Source organism: Hypanus sabinus, chromosome 10 (genome assembly GCF_030144855.1).
Source record: "Hypanus sabinus isolate sHypSab1 chromosome 10, sHypSab1.hap1, whole genome shotgun sequence".
In the NCBI taxonomy this organism is placed as follows: domain Eukaryota; kingdom Metazoa; phylum Chordata; class Chondrichthyes; order Myliobatiformes; family Dasyatidae; genus Hypanus; species Hypanus sabinus.
This window is the reverse complement of record NC_082715.1, coordinates 108288933-108311217: the sequence shown is the minus strand read 5'-3', so window position 1 is coordinate 108311217 and position 22285 is coordinate 108288933. Positions and strand designations below refer to the sequence as shown.

Sequence of the window (22285 nt, the reverse complement as noted above, 5' to 3'; positions counted from 1 at the left end):
CTGGAAGGGCTTACTTCTGCTAAATAAATAAATAAATAAATAAATAGGTACTGAACTGAACCCTGCAGAACTTGTACTGGAGAAAAGATAATACCTGTGGGAATGAAATTTCTAACAGTGAAATACTACAACCAACAAGCCATTTTGGGCTTGTATGTGGTGAAAACAAGAGGGCCCAGCATTGTGGGGATGTGATTGGCTGAGACAAAAAATTTCAAAGTAAAATTATCAGAGTATATACATGTCTGCACGTACAATCCTGAGATTCTTTTTCTGTGGGCATTCTTAGCAAATCTATAGAACAGTAACTGTAAACATCAGGAATTGTAAACTGTCAATAAACTGTGCAAATGCAGATATACAAAAATAGCAATAACTAACAAGCAAGAAATCACAATATAACATCCATCAATGTATCAATATAACAGAGTCCTTAAATGAGTTCTAAATGAGTGTAGCAGTTTCCCTTTTGTTTAAGAGCATGATGGTTGAGGGGTAGCAACTGTATTTGAATCTGGTGGTGCAGGTCCTGAGGCACCTGGACCTTCTACTTGATAGCATTAGTGAGAAAAAACATGGCCTATGTGGTGAGGATCTTTGATGATGAATGCCGCTTTTCTACGGCAACATTTCATGTAGATGTTCTCAGTAGCTGGGAGGGTTTTATCGGTGAGGTACTGGGCCAAACCCACTAACTTTTGTAGGATTTTCCACTCAAAGGCATTGTGTCCCCGACCAGACCATAATGCAGCCAGTCAGCGCTCTTTCCACAAGACATCTATAGAAGTTTGCCAAGATTTTCGATGACATGCTGAACCTCTGCAGACTCCTGAGGAAATATAGGTACAATTGTGCTTTCTTTGCAATAATATTTATATGATGGATCCAGGACAAGCCCTCTGATATAGTGATACCCAGGAATTTAAAGTTATTGAGCTTCTACACCTCTGACTCTTTGATGAGTCATAGCCCTCTGGTTTCCCTCTCCTGAAGTCCACAATCAACTCCTTGGTCTTACTGACGTTGAGTGAGAGGTTGTTGTTATTACATCACTCAGCCAAGTTTTCAAACTCCCTTCTGTATTCTGATTCATCATCCACTTTGACATAGCCCACAACAGTGGCAGCATCAGCCAACTTGTATAATGGTGTTGGAACTGTACTTAGCCCCACAGTGTAAAACTATAACTTGATTGGAGATCCATCCACCATTTGTATGCCACATCCTCTACAACAGAGTCAAATGAAGTGTTCAAGGATAGCATAAGAAAACTCAAAGATATCAAGGGTGTTAAATGAAAATACCAAAACCAAGTTTTACAAATCCTGTCTGGTTCTTTATACTATCCAGGATTAAGTAGCCAGTGAGCTCGATTGCATGGAGGCTGAAGCAATTCTTTCCAAGGTTGGGTGGAGCCCATGGGCAAAGCCAGTGTTCCCAGTAATCATGAAGGATGGGTCTGTCAGGAATTGTAGTAATTTTAAAGTCACAATCATCCCAGTACTTAAAGTAGATTAGTATTCTCTGCCTAGAATAGAGGACATCTTTGCAAATTTTCTGGTGAGAAATACTTCAGCAAAGTGGGCTTAGCTGAGGTCTACCTACAGATGGAAATGGAAGAAGTGTCTAAAGTGTTTCTCACCATAAACATTCATAGAGGTCTTTATTACAATAATAGGTTTATGTTTGGAGTAGCGTCTGCACCTGCTCTCTGGGAGAAAGCTATGGACCAAATGCTGCAAGACTACCCTGGCATTCAATGTTATCTTGATAATTGGTCAGGATAACAAAGAACATCTCCAAAATCTCAAAGCAGTGTTAAAAAGATTAGAAGATTATGGGCTCAGAGCATGATGCAACAAGTGTGAATTCTTTGAACAAAGGATCTACTATGGCCACACCATTGATGCAAAAGGAGAAAATTCAAGCAGTAGTGGATGCCCAAGGGCAAAGGATGTGTCACAGTTCTGGTCCTTTTTAGGATTTGTCAATTACCATAACAGGTTCCTGCCAAACCTGGCTACTGTGTTCCACCCCTTGAATGGAAGATCGAAAGAAATGGCAATGGACAAAGCCGTTTGAGGTGGCTTTCAAGAAGCTACAGGAAGTGGTGAGATCAGCCACTGTACTCACACATGATCCACATCATCCAGTGAAGCTTGCCTGTGACCCTTGCCTTATGGTATAGGTGCAATCATGTCACTTGTTATGAGTGATGGAAGTGAATGCCCCACAGCCTTTGCATCACATTTTCAATCCATTGAAGGATGTTTGACTAACAGCAGCAGAATGAATGAAGGGATCAACACGGGGACACAATGGCAAATCAGAAATGACCCCACACTGTGTCAGGTCTACATGGCAACCCAAAATGACTGGAATATGCAGCAGAAATCCCATTTTACCAGTGCCAGGATGAACTTGACCTTGAAGGGGTTGCCTTATGTGGGGATTGAAAGTTGTACCATCCAAGCTGAGAGTTTAAGGTGTTGGAGGAGCTATGTGCCAGTTACCAAGGTGTGGTTAAAATGAAAGTGTTGGTTTGAAGCTTTGCCTGGTGGCTTTGGATAGATCAACAGATGAGTAGCTTGTCATGCACAGTTCAGGATGCCAAAATGCCCATAAAATGCCAAGAGCAGCATTTCTCTATCCTTGGGAATGGCCTGCATTGCCTTGGCAGAGGATTCATGTGGATTTTGCTTGACCATTTATGGCATAAGTTTCTTGGTTGTAGTGGATGCAACTGAAGTGCTAGAAGTGTTCACAATAGCCTCTACCGTAGCCTTGCACACTGCTGATATGTTGAAAAGCCTCTTCTCAAGCACTGATGTTCCAGAACACTTGGTCAGTAACAATGAACCAGTTTGTTGCAGAATAGTTTCAATCATTCTTGTAAATAAATGGAATGATACATATTACATCTGCACCATACCACCCAGCTACAAATAGCTTGGTGGAAAGATTTGTCCAGAATCTAAAGAATGTTGTGAGTAATGTTAGAACACACCACACTGACATTGAATCAGGAACTCAACAATTTTCTTCCTTGTATGTTGCAATGCAATACACTCCACAACCAACAAATCATCAGTTATGCTGTTCCTGGGTCATCACCTGCATTCATGCTTAGATCTCCTCAGATCTAATCTCAGAAGGAGTATGCAGGACAAACAGCTGAGACAAATTGAGGGCTCCTCAAACCAGGGGGTTCAATGTTTAACTCCTGGACAAGCAGTTCTGGTGAGGGACTACAGAGGTGTGGATGCTTGGAAAGATTAAGAACAGAACTGAACCACTCTCCTACACAGTGGCGATTGCATCTGATGTTGTCTGGGGACAACTCATCAATGAGCTGAGGAAAACAGAGTCAATTATTGGAGAAGAAAGGTGTTCAGGGCTGTCAGAACCACTTCATGCAGTCCCAGAGTCAAATCCTGCCAGCATGAAGGAGGCTCCAGAGCCTGAGATTGTTTCACAACCACAAGTCTCACCGGTGAATCAGAGTGGTCCCCCAGTCAGGAAAAACAATACCTCAGAAGAGTAGTAAATCATAGATAGCAATTAAATCTTTAGACCTGATGGAACAATTTAAAATTTACTATGCTGTGAATGTAGATGTATTATATAGTCTACCGTATGTGTGTGTGTGTGTGTGTGTGTGTGTATACACACTTCCGCATACTTTCACATGTAGTACATATAACCCATAATGAATCATATAAGCAATAAAGAATGCTTAATCATACAATATATATACAGAGAGAGAGAGAATATTGTTTGATTAAGCATTCTTTGTTGCTTACATGATTCATTATGGGTTATATGTATTACATGTAAAAGCATGTAAAAGCCGTATGTCATGGCACTAAATCTAAAAACCAAACCAAGAGTAGATGCATTATTCCTTGCTCTGTGTTCTTCTTTAAAGTTTAATATTTTGCTGTAACAAAACTTAACAACCTTCTTCATCATCCTATCTACCTGGTTTGCCACTTACAGAGAACTATATATTCTAGATCTCTGTTCTACAACACTCTCCAGAGCCCGACCTTTTACAATGTAAGTTTTGCCTGTTTTAATTGACCAAAACATAATTCCTTGAACTTATCTGAATTAAGTCCAGCTGCCATTCCTTGGTTTCACTTTCCCAGTTCATATACTGTAGATGGCATTGCTAATGTTGTAAACTAACACTCTCTCTCTCCCCCCTCTCCCCTCCCCCCTCTCTTCCCCCCTCCCTCCTCTCCCCCTTCTCCCCGTCCCTCCTCTCCCCTTCCCCTCCTTCTCCCCCCCTTCTCCCCTTCCCTCCTCTCCCCCTCTCTTCCCTCCCCCTCTCTCCCTCTTCCCTCCCCCCTCTCCCTCTTCCCTCCCCCCTCTCCCTCCTCTCCCCCCCTTCCCCCCCTCCTCCCCTCTTCCCTCCCCCCTCTCTCCCTCCCTCCCCCCTCTCTCCCTCCCTCCCCCCTCCTCTCCCCCTCCCCTCCTCTCCCCCTCCCCTCCCCCTCCTCTCCCCCTCCCCTCCCCCTCCTCCCCCCTTTCCCCCCTCCCCCCCTTTCCCCCCTCCCCTCTTCCCTCCCCCCTCTCTCCCTCCCTCCCCCCTCCTCCCCTCCCCCTCCTCCCCTCCCCCTCCTCCTCCTCCCCTCCCCCTCCCCTCCCCCTCCCCTCCCCCTCCCCTCCCCCTCCCCTCCCCCTCCCCTCCCCCTCCACCCCTCCCCCTCCTCCTCCCCTCCCCCCCTCCTCCTCTCCCCCCCTCCCTCTCCTCCTCCTCTCCCCCCTCCCCCTCCTCCTCCCCTCCCCCCTCCTCCCCCTCCCCTCCCCTCCCTCCTCCCCCTCCCCCTCCCCTCCCCTCCCTCCTCCCCCTCCCCTCCCCTCCCTCCTCCCCCTCCCCTCCCCTCCCTCTCCCTCTCTCTCTCTCTCTCTCTCTCTCTCTCTCTCTCTCTCTCTCATCTCTGCAAACTTTCTAGGATTGTGGACACTGTCTCTTCTTGTAGAGCCACTTCACTCTATTAATGTAAAGATAGCTTGCAGGTGAGGTAAATTGGTAATTAGTTTATTATTGTTGCATATACTGAAGAACAGGGAAAAATTTTTGCATACTGTCCATGTAGATCATTTCAATACACAATGGACTTAAGTAATTAAAGGGAAAACGATAAGAACATGCAGAATGAAGTGTTACTATTACAGAAATAGTACAATGAGAGCAGACAATGAGATGCAAGGTCATAACCTGGTAGACTGTGAGGTCAATAGTCAGTCTAATCATACTAGATGACCATTCAATAGTCTTGTAATAGCAATATAGAAGCTATCCTTGAGCCTAGTGGTATGAATTTTCAGGCTTTTGTATCTTCTGCCAGATGGAAGGGAGGAATAAGAGAAAAATTCCAGGGTATGTGGAGTTTTGATTTTGTTAGCTGCTTTACTGAGGCAGTGGGAATTATAGGCAGAATCCATGGAGGAAAGATTGGTTTCCATATTGTGCTCAGCTTTGCCCGCGACTCTGTGGTTTCTTGGGGTTACCTTATGCATTTGTCATACCAAGCCATGATGCATTCAGATGAGATGATTTCTATGGTGTTTTGTAAAAACTGGAGAGCATCAAAGAAGACACGCCAAATTAAATAAAAGCCCTGAGGTGAAAAATTGTTAACATTCATCTTGAAGCAATATTAATGTTTTGAAAGTGGACATTTTATTCTATTTGAATCCAAAAGTAATACCTGACTCTAATCATTGGATGTGAACCAATGGACAAACTAGTGGAGAATATGCAAATGAGATTTTGAGCTGTTTTGCACTTTTATTAGTTGTGATGAAGAACCTTAGCCTGAAATGTTGACTGTTTATTATTTCCATTGTTCCTCCAGCATTTTATATGTGTTGCTCCGGATTTCCAGCATATACAGAATCTCTTGTGTTTATCACTTTAAAAAATATTTTTCCAGGTGTTCCAGCATAAGGATGTGATTGTTAATACGTCCAGCTTAGCTACCAATCAAGGAACTCTGAGAAGCATGCTGGAAGAAGTCATTACGCAGTGGAAACAAACCAGCTTCAAGCTGGTGAGTCACCAGCTGGAAACCTCTACTGTACTGATTATCGGGTCCACTGAAGAGGTTGTTACTCAGCTGGAAGAGAGTCTAAACATCATCTCCACCATTAAGAGCTCTCGTTATATGGGACCACTTGAGGTATTTGCTGGTTTGAATAGATATTGCCTATGTCTTTAGACAAGAGACCATCTGTTTTAAATGGAAATTTGTCATTCCCAGGAAGCACACATCACTGCTGCAGCCACAGACTGTGCTGTCTATTCCACGAGGGAAGCAGGACTCTAGTGACCAAGTAACCAGTTATACTCAGTTATGAAATAATACTTTTGAAGCCAAGATTTTTGCTACTCTGCTCCCAGTAGTTCAAAAGGACATTTAGAGTATTACTGCTTCATGTGGTTTTAGAGTCATAGAGTAGTAAATCATGGAAACAAGTCCTTTGCCCCAATTCATCCTTCCCTACCAAGTCCTCATCTAAACTGGTGTCCACATTTGGTCCAGATCCCTCCAAACCTTTCTATCCATCTCTAAATCTTTCCCATCCATAGTCCCAAGGGAAAAGAGTTGGAAATGACTTTGCAGTGCTATTTAGCTAATTAAATTTAATGAGTACCCAGTGGATGATCCAACACTAGGCTCTGCCAGCCCAAGTGAGAAGTGAACGCACTGACCATATTCTGAAAACTAGAGTGAGCTGCAGGTGTGTGTAAGTTGTCATAGTCGTGTGTGGAGGAGCTCTCCTAGCAAAGAACTTTAAAAAACAACTTGTCTTTCTTGGGCACCTTATGCTGCAGCAAGCCTTGATCTGCATATTTAATATGTATGTGCATATCACAGCTTAATCTGCAAATTGAAAAGAGGTCCCTGTCTGGATGTGTTTAATTGATAGGAACATTGGCAAGATATCCTGTGCCCAATTTAAAATGACAGGATATCTTGCCAATGTTCCTATCAATTAAACACATCCAGACAGGGACCTCTTTTCAATTTGCAGATTAAGCTGTGATATGCATATACATATTAAATATGCAGATCAAGGCTTGCTCAATGTTTGTTCAGTGACTCTGGTTAAAGTTACCCTTCATGTAACACTAATACGTATAGCATGTAATCCACAGACTTACACCCAATGGATGGGGGGATAGACAGTGCAGTATATTCACAAACAACATCTGTATACATGCTTGAAAATTGCTTTTGGATTGAGATTTGCATGAATGCTTTTGGTAGCCAAAATAGAAGGATTGGGAGGCATTCATTAACTGGCTTTTGGTATCTTCCTATCTTTGCTTCCATGAGATAAGGGAAATGAGGGGCATGGAGCAATGGGCAGAAATACAGTAAGAAATGGGATGTATGGAGCAAGTTTCTGGTGGAGCATTATGCACTTTGCATGTTTGTTAATATAGTAACTCAAAGCTGGTATTTGTTAAATGCATACTTCCCCTGAATGCAGAATGAGGTGCTCGACTGGAACCATAAACTGAACCAGATGGCACTTACTTTAGAAGAGTGGATGACCTGTCAACGAAACTGGCTCTACCTCAAGTCCATTTTTCAAGCACCTGACATCCAGAGGTAAGAATCATTCCACATTGGGCACATTCCTTAAACTTAGCTATTTCTGGAGTTAGTGAGGCATTATATCTGCTTCTTAAGATTCACACAGTATTTAAGATTCCTTTGATTTAAATAGGATTGAGAGGTTACAAAAATCTGAAAGCATGTCCCAGCAGGCTGAAGGACAACATTTATCATTTTACAAGACTATGATCTATCCCTTAGTAGGATAAAATGAACTCTTGCCCTCCCAATCTATTTTGCACTTTTCTGTCAGCATTGAGTTTCCTCTGTAACTGTAACACTTTATTTGGCATTTTGTTACTGCTTTTTTCTTGTACTACCTTATTACACGGATGTGAGAAAATGATCTGTGTAGATGCATACAAAACGTAGCTTTTCATGGTGCCATGGTACTTGTGACAATAATTTACCAATTTACAAACAGTCTACTTTTTTGCATAGCTTGAGGAGTCAATGAGTTTAAGTGACTTAAAATGGAGCTTAGTCCATGCTGACCACTCAGCCACGTGTTTGACTGATTGCTGTATTATTTCATAACACAGGCAACTAGCAGCGGAGACCAAACTCTTCGCCCAGATTGAAGTAACATGCAATGAGTTGGTGATGCGAGTTCAGAAAAACTCAAATATCTTGAAGATTACCAGTACGGCAGGGATCCTGGAGCTCCTGCAGGCCACCAATGCTAACCTGGAAAAGTTACTAAAGTGTCTGGAGGTAAAGTATTCTGGAGGAAGAAAGAACTTGATCTCCTGCTTTTTGTCCCATGTTCTGTGCATTCTAGTTGCTTATTACAGAATCTATGTGCAGAGCAAGAATCCAGACACACCACAGGAACACAAGTGTACAAAAAAAATAGGGTCTGACCAGACCCTTCAATACTGGCCTGCTATTTAGAATGACTGACATGTACTGGCCTCAGTTTCACCTCTGTGCCAGTTCCTCAGAGCCTTCAATGTTTTAGTCTTTAAATATTTCTTTCTTTTTCAATCTTTTTAATGAATTTTTCAAAAACAGATACATAACGGTCATAATAGTACAAAGGGAGTGAGATTACATTGCGGCAACTAACACATGAGTAAAAACTATAGGTAACACCAATATAATAGACCTCCCAAAACCTTGATATAAACAAGATACTGAAAAAAGATGGGAAAAAAACCCCAAATTTAAAATCAAAAACAAAATATACTAAACTAAACACAACTAAGCTTAAACTAAAAAAAAACAAGCAAGCAAGCTGGGCTATTCTATTACATCAAAAAAAAATTATTGGTGTCGTCAACTCCGCCCCTCTACTCCAATTAATGAATGATATAGAGGAATCGGAAAAGGTCAAATTACATTCTGTGAAAGTATTGAATAAAAGGCCTCCAAGTTGCTTCAAATTTAACTGAGGGATCAAAGGTACCACTTCTAATTTCTATTCTTTCAAATATTTATCTATCTCCTTTAATGAGACAGCCTCCAATACCCTTGAGATGGAGAATTCCAGAGATTCACTACCTTCTGAGAGAAGAAATTTCTATGCATCTCAGTTTTAAATGACTGATCCCTTTTCTGGTAGCCATAACCTAATGTATTTAATAGAGTTGGTTATAAAAATGGTAAGAATGGAAGGTCAATTAAAACTTATTTATTACCATTTGATATTCCAATATTGGATGTGCTGATGGAAAGGCTGGTGAAGTTGATTCAATAGTAACATCCAAAAGGGAAGGGAAAAGATTTCCATGGATAATGAAGAGATGAGAATAGGACACATTAGGCATTGCTGTCAGACAATGTGGCAAAGGATCTCTTTCCATGGAACTATCAACAACCACAGGATTGTGCTGGGATCACTGTCGTGAATGTTGATGTTTGAGTAAATGAAGTGGAACTTGAGAACTAATTTGCAAACTGAGGCAATTTGCTCTCGTTGCTATGCAGGATTACTTAGAAGCTAAGCGGATTGCTTTCCCACGTTTCTACTTTCTCAGCAATAATGATCTGCTGGATATCTTGTCTCGGAGCAGAAATCTGGATGCCATACAGGTATGAAGTAACAATCTGGAATCATAAGATTGGTTTTAGAATGCAGGGTTTCAGCTGCAGGATTAGAAAGGAGAACTTGGGGTTCTGCTCCTTAAAGATGATTAAAAGGAGAGTTGATAGAAGTGTACAAGATCATCAACAATTTAATTTAGGTAGGTGTCCCCAATAACAGAAAGGTCAACAACTAGAGAGAACATAGAATGCAGAACATACAACCACCGCCACCTGCACCTCCATCACTGCCCTAGGTTGTGTATTCCAGAATCCAACTACTTTGTGCATGAAATTATTCCCATAAATCCCTTCTAAATCTCTGTTTCTTATTTTAGACCTATGCTCTCAAGTTTTAGACACCATTGCTATGGGGAAAAGTTTACTATTGTCTATGCTGTCTGTGTGTCTCATAATTTTGTATATCTTAATTAGGGCTCTCTTCACCCTTCTGCATTCTAAAGAAAACAACCTTGGCTTATCCGGTTTCTCATAATTGAAATACTCTGTCCCATCAACATCCTGGTCAATCTTTTCTGCACCTTCTTCAGAGCAATCGTATTCTTCCTGTCATGTGGTGACCAGAGCTGCACACCAGCTGTGGTGTACCCTATGTTCTGTAGAGTTGTACCTTAGATATATTGCAAGAGAAAAATCACCAGATCTATGGTTGTTAGGAAAATAGAAAATCCTTTCATTAATGCACAATAGGTTAAATGACCTTGTTCTATGTCCTATCTTACTCAATAGGAGATAACTAGTGCAAAAAAGAACATCACATTGCCTGGTTTTGAAGAACATTTGCTGGTAGTTTATAGCAGTTCAGAAATGTTAGATTTCTCTTAATGAACTATGTTGGTGGAAATTATGTGAGGACTATATTCTTACATATTACTTAATATAACAGACCAAAGTACAAAGAAAATATTTTAACATCATATTTAATATTTTGTTTGTGATACCTAGAATGTTTATCCTGAAAAGGCAGTGGAAATAGATTCAAAGGAACTTTCAAAACAGTAAAAAACACAAAATGCTGGCAGAACTCAGCAGGCCAGACAGCATCTATGGGAGGAGGTAGTGACGACGTTTTGGGCTGAAAACCTTCATCAGGAGTGAAGTAACATGGGATGGTCAAGGGGGGATAAGAAGTGGGGGGAGGGATGAAGTAGCGAGCTGGGAAGTGATAGGCTGAAGGGAAATAGGCTGGGGGAAGGTGGAGAATTATGGGAAATAAAAGAGAGAGAAAGGTAGGGCTGGGGGGAGATTGCAGTGAGGGGGGAAAAAGAGAGAAAAAGAACCAGACTAAAATTATAGATAGGGATGGGGTAAGGGGGGGGGGCAGGGGTATCAACAGAGGTCTGTGAGTTGATTCTCCATCTTCCCCCTAGCCCATTTCCCTCCAGCCTATCACTTCCCAGCTCTCTACTTCATCCCTCCCCCAACTTCTTATCCCCCCTCGACCATCCCATGTTACTTCACTCCTGATGAAGGGTTTTGGCCTGAAACGTCGTCACTACCTCCTCCCATAGATGCTGTCTGGCCTGCTGAGTTCTGCCAGCATTTTGTGTTTTTTATTTGTTTCCAGCATCTGCAGATTCACTCGTGTTGCCTTTCAAAACAGTATTGTTTAGAGAGAACATTGAAGGCGTAGGGAAAAGAACAAAGGTGTAGAATTAACTGGGTGGCTTGACAAGGGTTGGCATTATCTCAATGGGCCAACTGACCACTGGGAGCCAATGATGTCATTAGAAAGTGCTCTAAGAGTTCCCAATTAGCAGTCTTCAAATGAACAGATTCTGATACTGATTTCCTTTCTCCTTCATTAGCCTCACTTGGCAAAATGCTTTGAAAATATCAAGTCTTTGGAAATCAGCAGTCAGTCTGCCAGGCCTCCTGTTGTGTTAATGCTCAAGTCTGCAGAAAATGAAAATCTGCCCCTGCCAAGGTACTGTGCAGCCTAATTAATACAGTTACTACTCTTTGGTTGAGCTTGTTCCTTTTTGCATCTCATATTTTGTATTTTGGTTTACCTGGTCAACATTTATATTGTCAAAGATGATTCCAGAAGTGCAGTAGACATTCATCCCATTACTTGATCACATAGCCCATCATTTGAGGTTTATGGACCAAATGTGGGCAAATGGGACTAGCCTGCTGTGCAGCACTGTCAGCATGGACGAGTTGGATGAACAACCTGTTTGCATGCTCTATGACTCGATGACTGTGCTGGCTGTCTGATACTGATATTGACTAGGGAGTAAAGGAAATACACTAGTCCAGCCTAGTTCATGCCTGGTGTAGGGAAAGGCAATGCCAGCCAGTGAGCACACCATGACATCTTATTCTATTGCAGTTTATAGGGGTTTGTTGTTTAAAAATTAGCTGTCAAATGCCACGCATTGCAACAGTAACTGGACTTTGAGGGGTTCATCACCTATAATGAACAGAGCTATACAGAATTTCTGAAATCTGTTGCCATAAAAGGAAGACATTTTCTTTACTTCACAACAGTATAATTCATTGTTAATCTTTTACATTTCCAGTTTTTATTCCTCTGATTTTCAGGGATTTGAATTGAATGTCAAGGCTTCCTTTATATCTCAGCCCATTATGTTCTTCAGGGTTGTCACACATTTGATTTCCCACTTTGCATCTTGTTCCTCATCATCATGTTTTTTAAACTATTCATTTTTAGTATATGGCATTCTCATTTACCTATCTATTTCCTATTTACACTTGAGAGATCTGGATAGGGTAGGTGCGGAGAAGTTGTTTCCATTGGCTGGAGAGTCTAAAATCTGAATAAAGGACCATCCCCTTAAAACAGAGGACTAATCATTTCTTCAGCCGGATGGTGGTGGATTTGTGGAATTCTTTGCCATAGAGGACTGTGCAGTCCAATTCATTGGGTGTATTTAAGACAGAAATTTATAGGTTCTTGATTAGTAGAGGACTAAGGGTAAGGGGAAAAGGTGGGATAATGCAGCTGAAAAACAATCAGCCATAATTCAATGGTGGAGCTGACTTGATGGTCCAAATTGTCTAATATTTCTTCCATATCTCATGGTCTTATAGAGAAGGTAGTGGTGAGTCATTACCTTGAGATAAGGTACTCCCACAGTGTTGCAAGGAAAGGATTCCCAATAATTAAGAAGGACTAATGATACACTTACAAGTCTGGATGATATGGAACTTGAAAGGGAACCTGTGGGTAGTGGTGTTTCTATGTAGGTTCTCATGTAGAATCAAACTGGCTGGAGGCTACCTTCCATGATGGAGCAGATCTAGGAGAAAAAACCTGAAGGATCATCTAACCTACAATTCTGCCTGAACATATTTGTAATTACAGTGGATTCCAGTTAATTGGGAGATATTGGGACCAGAACATTTTGGCCCAATTAAGTGGTGCCCCATTTACCCGAAGTTTCATAAAAACAGTAAAAAAGATATTAGAAAGACAAACTACTGGTTAACTGAGTAACAATTTATGTATTTGAATGGCATACAAAACAAATTAGAACACTATTGATACTACTACAGTACTCTAAAACTGCTATGTTCTTTTGATTAATTGTAAATGAACAAGATCTACAGATAATGAACTGTCTTTATACAATGCTGCTGATGATTGCATATCCAAATCTTCATTTTAATTGTAACATTCAAGATTATTGCTGATTCCTTCATATCTTTCATAGTTCCTAGCTTGTTGAAGTAGTGAAGTTGTTCCATTTTCACTCCGGCTATTTCTGGCATCTCCATGCCTGAATGCTTGAAACCACAGAGAGCAAAACAGTGTTAGGTGTCACTGAATTGTCTTAGTTCTCACTATTAGTGACAAAAATAACTGCTTTTGAATACAAACATGCTCAACTGACACTATTTAAAAACTCTGCTCTAAGTATGGTGTAGTGTCTAACGGCCATACAAGTACATATGCATCTGACACGAGTTAGAAACTGTTTGATAACAGTCTCCTGCCTCAATTAAGTGGTGTAGTGTCATAGAACATAGATGATGGAACATAGACATTTACAATATATTACAGATCCTTCGGCCCACAACGTTGTGCTGACCATGGAACCTACTCTAGAAATGGCCTGGAATTTCCCTACTGCATAGCCCTCTATTTTACTAAGCTCCATGTACCTATCTAAGAGTCTTTTAAAAGACCCTATTGTATCTGCCTCCACCACCATTGCCACCAGTGCATTCTACACACCCACCACTCTCTGTGTGAAAAACTTACCCCTGATATGCCCTCAGTGCCTTCTTCCAGGCACCTTAAAACTATGCCCCCTCATGTTAACCATTTCAGCCCTGAGAAAAAAGCTTCTGGCTATCCACACAATCAGTGCCCCTCATCATCTTATACACCTCAAACAACTCAACTCTCATCCTCCGCCACTCCAAGGAGAGAAGGCCAAGTTCACTCAACCTATTCTCTTAAGCTATGCTCTCCAATCCAGGAAACATCCTTGTAAATCTCCTCCGCACACTTTCTATAGTATTCACATCCTTCCTGTTGTGAAATGACCAGAACTGAACACAGTACACCAAGTGGGGTCTAACCAAGGTCTCATATAACTTTAAAATTGCCTCATGGCTCTTGGATTCTATCCCACAGTTGATGAATACCAACACACCATACACCTGCTTAACAATATTGTCAACCTGCACAGCAGCTGTGAGTGTCCTATGGAGATGGACCCCAAGATCTCTCTGATTCATCATGCTGTCAAGAGTTTTACCATTAATATTATATTCTACCTTCAAATTCGACCATCCAAAATGAACTACTTCACACTTATCTGGGTTGAACTCCATCTGCCACTTATTGCCTATTGATGTCCCGCTGTAACATCTGACAACCCTCCAGACTTCCCACAACACCCTCATCCTTTGTGTCATCAGCAAACTTACTAATCCATCCTTCTACATCTTCATCCAGGTCATTTATAAAAATCACAAAGAGGAGGGGTCCCAGAACAGATCCCTGTGGAACACCACTGGTCACTGTCCTCCACGCAGAATAGGAACCATCTACAACCACCCTTTGCCTTCTGTGGGCAAGACAATTCTGGATCCACAAAGCAAGTTCTCCTTGGATCCCGTGCCTCATTACTTTCCTTGTATGGGGAAACTTATCAAATGCCTTACTGAAATCCATATACACTGCATCCACTGCTCTACCTTCATCAATGTGTCCTAAGTAAATGAGAGAAATCCCAGTTATTTTCTTGATTTGGTTTTGTTCTTTAAGAGTTGTGCTAAATATGCAGCTGCCCTGATTAACCAATGGTCCAATTAACCAGAATCCACTGTATTTTAGTCTTGTCTTTAACTATTCAAAGTTAAAAGGTTCAAAAGTTCATTCATTATCAAAGTATGTATCCATATACAGCTTTGAGATTTGTCTTCTCCAGACAGCCACAAAGCAAAGAAAGAACATGAAAGTTATTCAGAGAGAAATATCAAATCCACCCCCTGCATAAAAAAGAATGGCATGCCAATCATCAACCCCAAATGCCCTTTCCCCTGCACAAAACAGAACTAGACCACCGATCCCCCCCCCCCCACAAACTCCTCTGCCACCATACAAAATGGAACAAGAACATCGACCCCTAAACTCTCTCCCCTTGCACAACAAAATGGAAATAAATGGGAGAAAAACACAGAATATAAAAAGCATAAGTCTGAGGAAGTCCACAGTCCAAAAATGCAATAGTCCAATCCATAACGCAGAACCATGGTAGCATCTCCCTTTGGCAATGAAGAAGGAGATGAGGTCTCGTCACACAAGTGTAGATGCCTACCTGTCTGCCACAGCAAGCCACACAGCGATAGGCCACTCACAAACTTCCTCTCGGCAGCGATCAAAAGGAAGGCAGTCAGTGCTGAACTCTTGCTCTCCTTCCACATTCGCTTGATGTCCCCATCTTCCTCAATGCTTTAATCAGTGATTAATGGACACTTTAATTGACAAAATGGAGTGAGTGACTTGTCCCAAAGTTTCCTTGCTTTGAGGCCAATTGAGTATGCACTTGCTTCCCGAAATCTTCTTGAAGACATCGAAGTGCTGGATTACTCAAATGAACTCCAGTGTAAATTGCAGGCTCTAAAATTCCCAGAGACACATTTAAGGTGAAATACTAATGTAAAAGAAGTAAAATAGACACTTTCATGTGCAATCTGTAAGGTGTTGACTGAAGGAGCATTACATGTTGGCGCCACCTTGACCAGAAGTCAACCACTCTATCCACTCTATCACCCCTCAGACAGTGCTTTCCATACTGCAGCTACCCTGTGTGAAAAAACCCTCCTAAAATCCCTTCTAAACTTTTACTCACCCTAAACCTATGCCCACTAGTGTTAGATGTCTCTGCTATCTACTCCATCTACACCCCTCATACTTCTATGTACATCAATTAGGTTCCTCTTTAGCCTTTTCCAGACCAAGGAAAACAAATCCAGCCTATCCAGCTTCTCCTCCTAACTGTGAAAGACTCCACCTTAGGCAACATTCTCGTGAATCTTATCCGCATCCTCTCCAGTTCAATTACACCCTTCTTATACATGCATTACTGCAGCTGTGGCCTAACAAATGTTTATTACGTTGCCTCACAATCACCCTAATCTTGTATTCTATGCCCTGGAAAATGAGGGCCAGCATTCTATACCAACTTACCCACCAGTGTTACTACCTTTAGGGATCTTTGGACATGCTCCAATGTCTCTCTGTTCTGCAGTATTCCCACTGTTCATAGCATATGTCTAATCCTTAGTTCTCCTTATGTGCATTACCTCACATTGATCAGGTTCAATTCCATATGCAACTGTTGTACCCACATTCACCAAATGATTAACTTCATCCTGTAACCTACGACAATCCTCCTCAATATCAACTGCACCACCTATTTTTGTGAGATCTCCAGAGTGCACTATTGGGGAGGATGTACAGGTGCCTGAAGACCCACACTCAATAATTTAAGAACAGGCCATTCCCATCCACCGTCAAGTGTCTGAATTGTCCATGAACCTATGAACGCTACCTTGTTCCTTTTTTTCTGTACTATTTATTTTATAATTTATAATGATTTTATGGTTTTTCACTGTACTGCTGCTGCAAAACATTAAATATCAGTGATAATAAACTTGATTCTGAGTGTTGCTAATCATACCCCTTACTTTCATATTGAAATAGATAATATTCAAACATTAGTGTATATTTGTGGTCTTCTGCTGTTATAGCCCATCCACTTCAAGATTCAAGGATGTACTTCTGCTCACCACTGTTGCATGGTTATTTGAGTTTCTGTTGCACTCCTGTCAGCCTGAGCCAGTCTGGCTATTCTCTGACCTCTCTCATAACAACACATTTCTTGCATCATACTCTGTAAACTCTAAAGACTATTGTGCATGAAAATCTCAGGAGATCAGCAGTTTCTGAGAAACTCAAACTACTCCATCTGGCACCAACAATCGTTCCATAGTCAAAGTCACTAGTTCATTTTCTTCCTCATTCTGATGTTCGGTCTGAACATCAACTGAATCTCTTAATCATGTCTACATGCTGTTATGCATTGAGTTGCTGCCACATGATTAGCTGATTAGATTTTTGATTAATGAGGTGTATAGGTTGGCCTAATAAAGTGGCCACTGCATGTATATAACAAATGCAAGTATATTACTGGCCTTGGAACTTTATTATCTATTTTAATTTCAGCTTTTCAACATCTGCATGTGTTTTGCTTTTAAATTGAGGAATTGGTGTTCATGGAGCTGTCTCCTCCTGTCAGCTGTTGAATTGTCCCAACAGGACGTGGTGAATCTGACCTACTGGCCATAACATTGTTCCGTCTGTCTGTTGCCTTCTGTTTTTGCTGATGAACTTTCACTAAATTGGGTACCTGTAGGTGTAGGCTCCCAGTACATTTTTGCGCACCTTCATGGAACTGGAGTAGATTGTTGCAGATAGAGGGACATGCAGTTGACAGGTAGTTTCCTCTTGAGGTGTGGATACTCTGACATATTTTTATGCCTCTCATTCTTTAGGGTCTAAAGCCACAACCAAATCAGAAAAATATTTCAGAACCCAAATATTATCAATAGCTTCAGTAAATTGCTCCTTTTCCTAGCTAACTAGATAAATTTTATTCATGTGTGAGTTTTCTTTCTTGTTGCTTTTGCTAGCCCGTTCTTGTTGCTTTTGCTAGCCTGTTCTTGTTGCTTTTGTGAACCTGATGTAGTTAAATTTCATTTTTAACCTGTACTGGTGGTTATTTTTAACAAATTTTGTCAATGTGAAAATTTCCTATGCAGTTGCCGAAAAGTCAGAATTGAAAATCAAAGTGCAGTTTAATGTTATCTGCATAAGTGCATGTACGCAGGAAAACTTATTTGCAGCAGCATCGTGGGCGTATAGCATCACATAAGCAGCATTCACAAGGAAAACATACATTAAATTGTACACAGATTTTATAAGAAAACAGAATTATGACAAAAAACATAGTGGAGTTGAGTACAAGTGATCAAAGTGGCTGCAATCGAATCTGTGGCAGGTTGGATCATGGCAATTCTGACACCTCTTAAAATTGTCTTTTGCAGGAATGTTTGGATACGGGGACCTATTGAAAGCTGGCTGGGTAACATGGAAAGTGCAATGTTTGAAGCTGTGAGAAAGTAAGTGGTCCTGGCATTCAATTCAGGCTACACACACAAAGTGCTGGAGGAACTCAGTCGACCGGGCAGCATCTACGGAAAAGAGTAAACAGCTTGTGTTTCGGGCCAAGACTCTTCATCAGGATTGGAAAGGAAGGGGAAAGGAGTCAGCCTATGAAGGTGGGGGAGGGGAGGAAGAGGTACAGGTGGTAGGTGATAGGTGAAACTGGAAGAAGGGAAGGGAGTAAAGTAAAGAACTGGGAACTTGATTGGTGAAAGAAATAAAGGGTTGAAGAAGTGGGAATCTGACAGAAGAGGGCAGAAGTCAATGGAAGAGAGGGAAGGGAGAGGAGCACCAGAGGGAGGTGATGGGCAGGTAAGAGAGGGAAACTGGAATGGGGAATAGAGACGGGGGATGAAATTAGAGAAATCAATGTTCACGCTATCAGGTTGGAGGCTGCCCAGGCAGAATATAAGATGTTGCTTCTCTAACCTGAGTGTGGCCTCATCGCAACAGAAGAGAAGGCCATGGATTGTCGTGTTGGAATGGGAATGGACGTAGAATTGAAATGGCTGGCTACCAGGCAATCCTGCTCTTTCAGGCAGACTAAGTGTAGGTGCTCGGCGAAGCAGTCTCCCAATCTGTGTTGGGTCTCACCGATATACAAGAGACCACACTGTGAGCACCGGACACAGGGTCGCCTCACCTGGAAGGACTGTTGGGGCCCTGAATGGTAGTGAGGGAGGAGGTTTTGTGGTAGATGTGGCACTTGTTCCGCTTTCAAGGTTAAGTGCCAGGAGGGAGATCAGTGGGGAGGGATGAATGGAGAAGGAGGATGCGTAGGGAGCTATCCTTGTAGAAAGTAGAAAGTAAGAGTGAGGGAAAAATGTACTTGGTGGTGAGATCCCTTTGGAGATGGCAGAAGTGACAGAGAATTATGTGCTTGTCGCAGAGGCTGATGGAGTGGTAGGTGAGGACAAGAGTCGATTTCTAGCATCTGCAGATGTTCTCGTGTTTGGGATTTGGTTCAGGCTGGCTGGTGGGTGTAGGGAATGGATAGTTGGTGCCAGTTACTGTCAGTGCAGACAGTGAATAATTACCATGCTGCTTATTGATAGTAGTAACCTGTGAGGAAGATAGTGCTATTTGCTGCTTAAAACCAAGATATACCAATTGACCTTATAGAGAAGTATAAAATAATGAGGGGCATAAATAAGGTGATTGCTCACTTTTATTTCCAGAAGAAAGTAATCAAGAACTAGAGGGCATTGGTTTAATGTGAGTGGGAAGATATTTAAAATTGATCTGAGGGATAACCTTTTCATGTAGACAGTGGTGAGTATGTGGAACGAGCTGCCAGAGGAAGTAGCTGAGGCAGGTACAATAGTATCATTTAAGGAGCACTTGGAAAGGTATATGGAAGGGTGGGGCTTGGAGCAATATGGGTCAAATGCAGGAATTTGGGACTTGTGGGGGGCACAGTGGTCACCATGGACTAGTTGTGCCATTGTGACCTTAAAATGAATTTACAGATTTTTCCCAGGGTAAGTAAATCAAAAACTAGAGGGAATAGGTCTAAAGTGAGAGTGGAAAGATTTAAGTAGGACCTGAGAGGTAGCTTCTTCATGTAGAGTGGTCAGTATAAATAATAAGCTGACAGAGGAAGTGGTTAAGGCTTGTACATTAGCAACATTTCAAAGACATTTGAATGAGTTAATGGATATGAAAGGTTGTGAGGGATACGACCAAACACAGATATATGGGACTAGCTTAGATGGGAATCTTATTCAGCATGGATCAGTTGGATTGAAGGGTCTGTTTCTGTGCTCATTACTCTGTGAATCTGTGCCTCTAAAAATCTGTCACAGTGGTAAATGTTCAGGATGTCACCTAAAGAAAGCAGCTCTTAGAAGGGAGGCAGACACTAATTACATGACACAACCATCAGGAACAATGCCCAGTGAGGGTATCCCTCCTTGCTTACTTTGGCAGCTGGTTGGAGTAAAGGTGAGGTAAAGGTTCGATGCAGTTTTAACTGCTGTGGGGATTGTGTACCCAAAGCTGTGTGATGCCCAAGAAACCTACTGGGTGTTAAGGAATAGTCAGCTATTGAACGTGTGCACATTGCCTCACAACCAGAAATGCAGGTGAAGTGTGCCACTGACTCATTCCACTCTACCCTATGCACAAGGGCAAAGGAGAAGTTTCTCTTGTTGTGGAGAGTCTCAGCAGCAGTGAGAGATGTCACCTGTTAATTGAGTAATATACTGTTAGAAAGGAAAAGTGTTGCCAGTACTGCAGGATTTCATACTAGTATGTGAAATAATGTGCTATTACACTCTTTAAACTGTTGAAAACCTTGCTTGGATTGATGGAGAAAATTTATTTGTTGAAAATAGTGCCAGTGTAATTGGCAGTCTGGACTGACCATTGAATCACACATTGCCTTGTGTCAATCCTTGCTCTTTTTTCATATCCCTGATATCTTTCCCCATGAAATATTTATTGGTGTCCTTTTTTGTATATTATTAATAGAATCTGCTTCTGTTGCCTTTTGTGCAGGAGGTTCTAGATTACTGCTCATTGGATAAAAAGAATCATCTCCTTCCTGGAGTCATACATTCATACAGCATAGAAAAGGCCATTTGGCCTCCTCATCCACACTGAGCAATAGGCACCCATCCACACTAAACCCATCTTTCAGCACTTGGCCCATAGCCTTCCTGTGTTGTTTTTATCTAGTCACCATCATCGAAGCGGCATAGGACAGGCTATATGCTGATATCCCCCAGTTAGATACACATCATGCGATGCGACTATAGAATGATGATATTCAGGACAAATACTGCCTCTGGGCCTTTGGCACTGATACTCTTCTTTGAATATTATTCTAGGCATCTCCAAGTGGGAATAACCGACTGGGGATCAACACAATTCAAAAAGTGGGTGCTGTCTCATCCAGGACAGATAGTCCTCACCGTGGTAAGCCAAGTCATCATACAGTTGAACAACAGTGATAATAGCCATTTCCCTATAATGCTTGTGCCAACTTATTGAAAGCATTATTCAATAGAAATTAATATGGAGCAGTCATCAGCGAGCATTTATTTTCTCTCCTGATGATCATCAGTGCCATCATGTTTGCTGTTGTGTGCTGGGGCAGCAGGCTGAAGGTAGCAGACACCAACAGAATCAACAAACTTATTCGTAAGGCCAGCGATGTTTTGGGATGGAACTGGACTCTCTGACAGTGGAGTCTAAAAAGAGGATGCTGTCCAAGTTGCATGCCATCTTGGACAATGACTCCCATCCACTCCATAATGTACTGGTTAGGCCACAGGAGTACATTCAGCCAGAGACTCATTCCACCAAGATGCAACTCTGAGCGTCATAGGAAGTCATTCCTGCCTGTGGCCATCAAACTTTACAACTCCTCCCTCAGACACCCTGAGCCAATAGGCTGGTCCTGGACTTATTTCTACTTGGCATAATTTACCTATTTTTATTTAATTATTTATGGTTTTATATTGCTATATTTCTACACTATTCTTGGTTGGTGTGACTGTAACAAAATCCAGTTTCCCTCAGGATCAATAAAGTCTGTCTGTCTGATGGAAGGAAGGTTCTTGATAAAGCAACTAAAGATGATTGGGCCTATCCACCTCTGTAATGATATAATGGAGCTGGGTGTAATTGACTTCCAGGAACCACAGGTCTCCCTGGTACCACATTTGGTCAACTACTGCCTTGATGTCAAGGGCAGTCATGCTCACTTGTTCTTTAGAAATAATTATTTTGCTCCATCTTTGAATCAAATCTGTGATAAGATCAGAAGCTGAGTGGTCCTGATGAAATCCGAACTAGCATCTAGTTCTGCTAGAAACCATTATTGATAACACCTTCTATCAGTCTGACGATTGAAAGTAGACTGTATTGTAATTAACCTGATCAGGTTAGT

General features: G+C 41.6%; 1 protein-coding gene across 1 annotated transcript in view; it reads left to right on the top strand.

Annotated features, from left to right (window-relative positions):
* The window catches only part of LOC132401346 (dynein axonemal heavy chain 6-like), a 545526-nt gene that overhangs the window by 152828 nt on the left and 370413 nt on the right, over nt 1-22285 (top strand). Inside the window, exons 23-29 of the mRNA XM_059983475.1 lie at nt 5946-6191; nt 7510-7631; nt 8180-8351; nt 9567-9671; nt 11492-11610; nt 18273-18347; nt 21222-21309. Of these exons, the coding sequence (XP_059839458.1) occupies nt 5946-6191; nt 7510-7631; nt 8180-8351; nt 9567-9671; nt 11492-11610; nt 18273-18347; nt 21222-21309 (927 nt within the window). The remainder of the gene's footprint in view (nt 1-5945; nt 6192-7509; nt 7632-8179; nt 8352-9566; nt 9672-11491; nt 11611-18272; nt 18348-21221; nt 21310-22285) is intronic.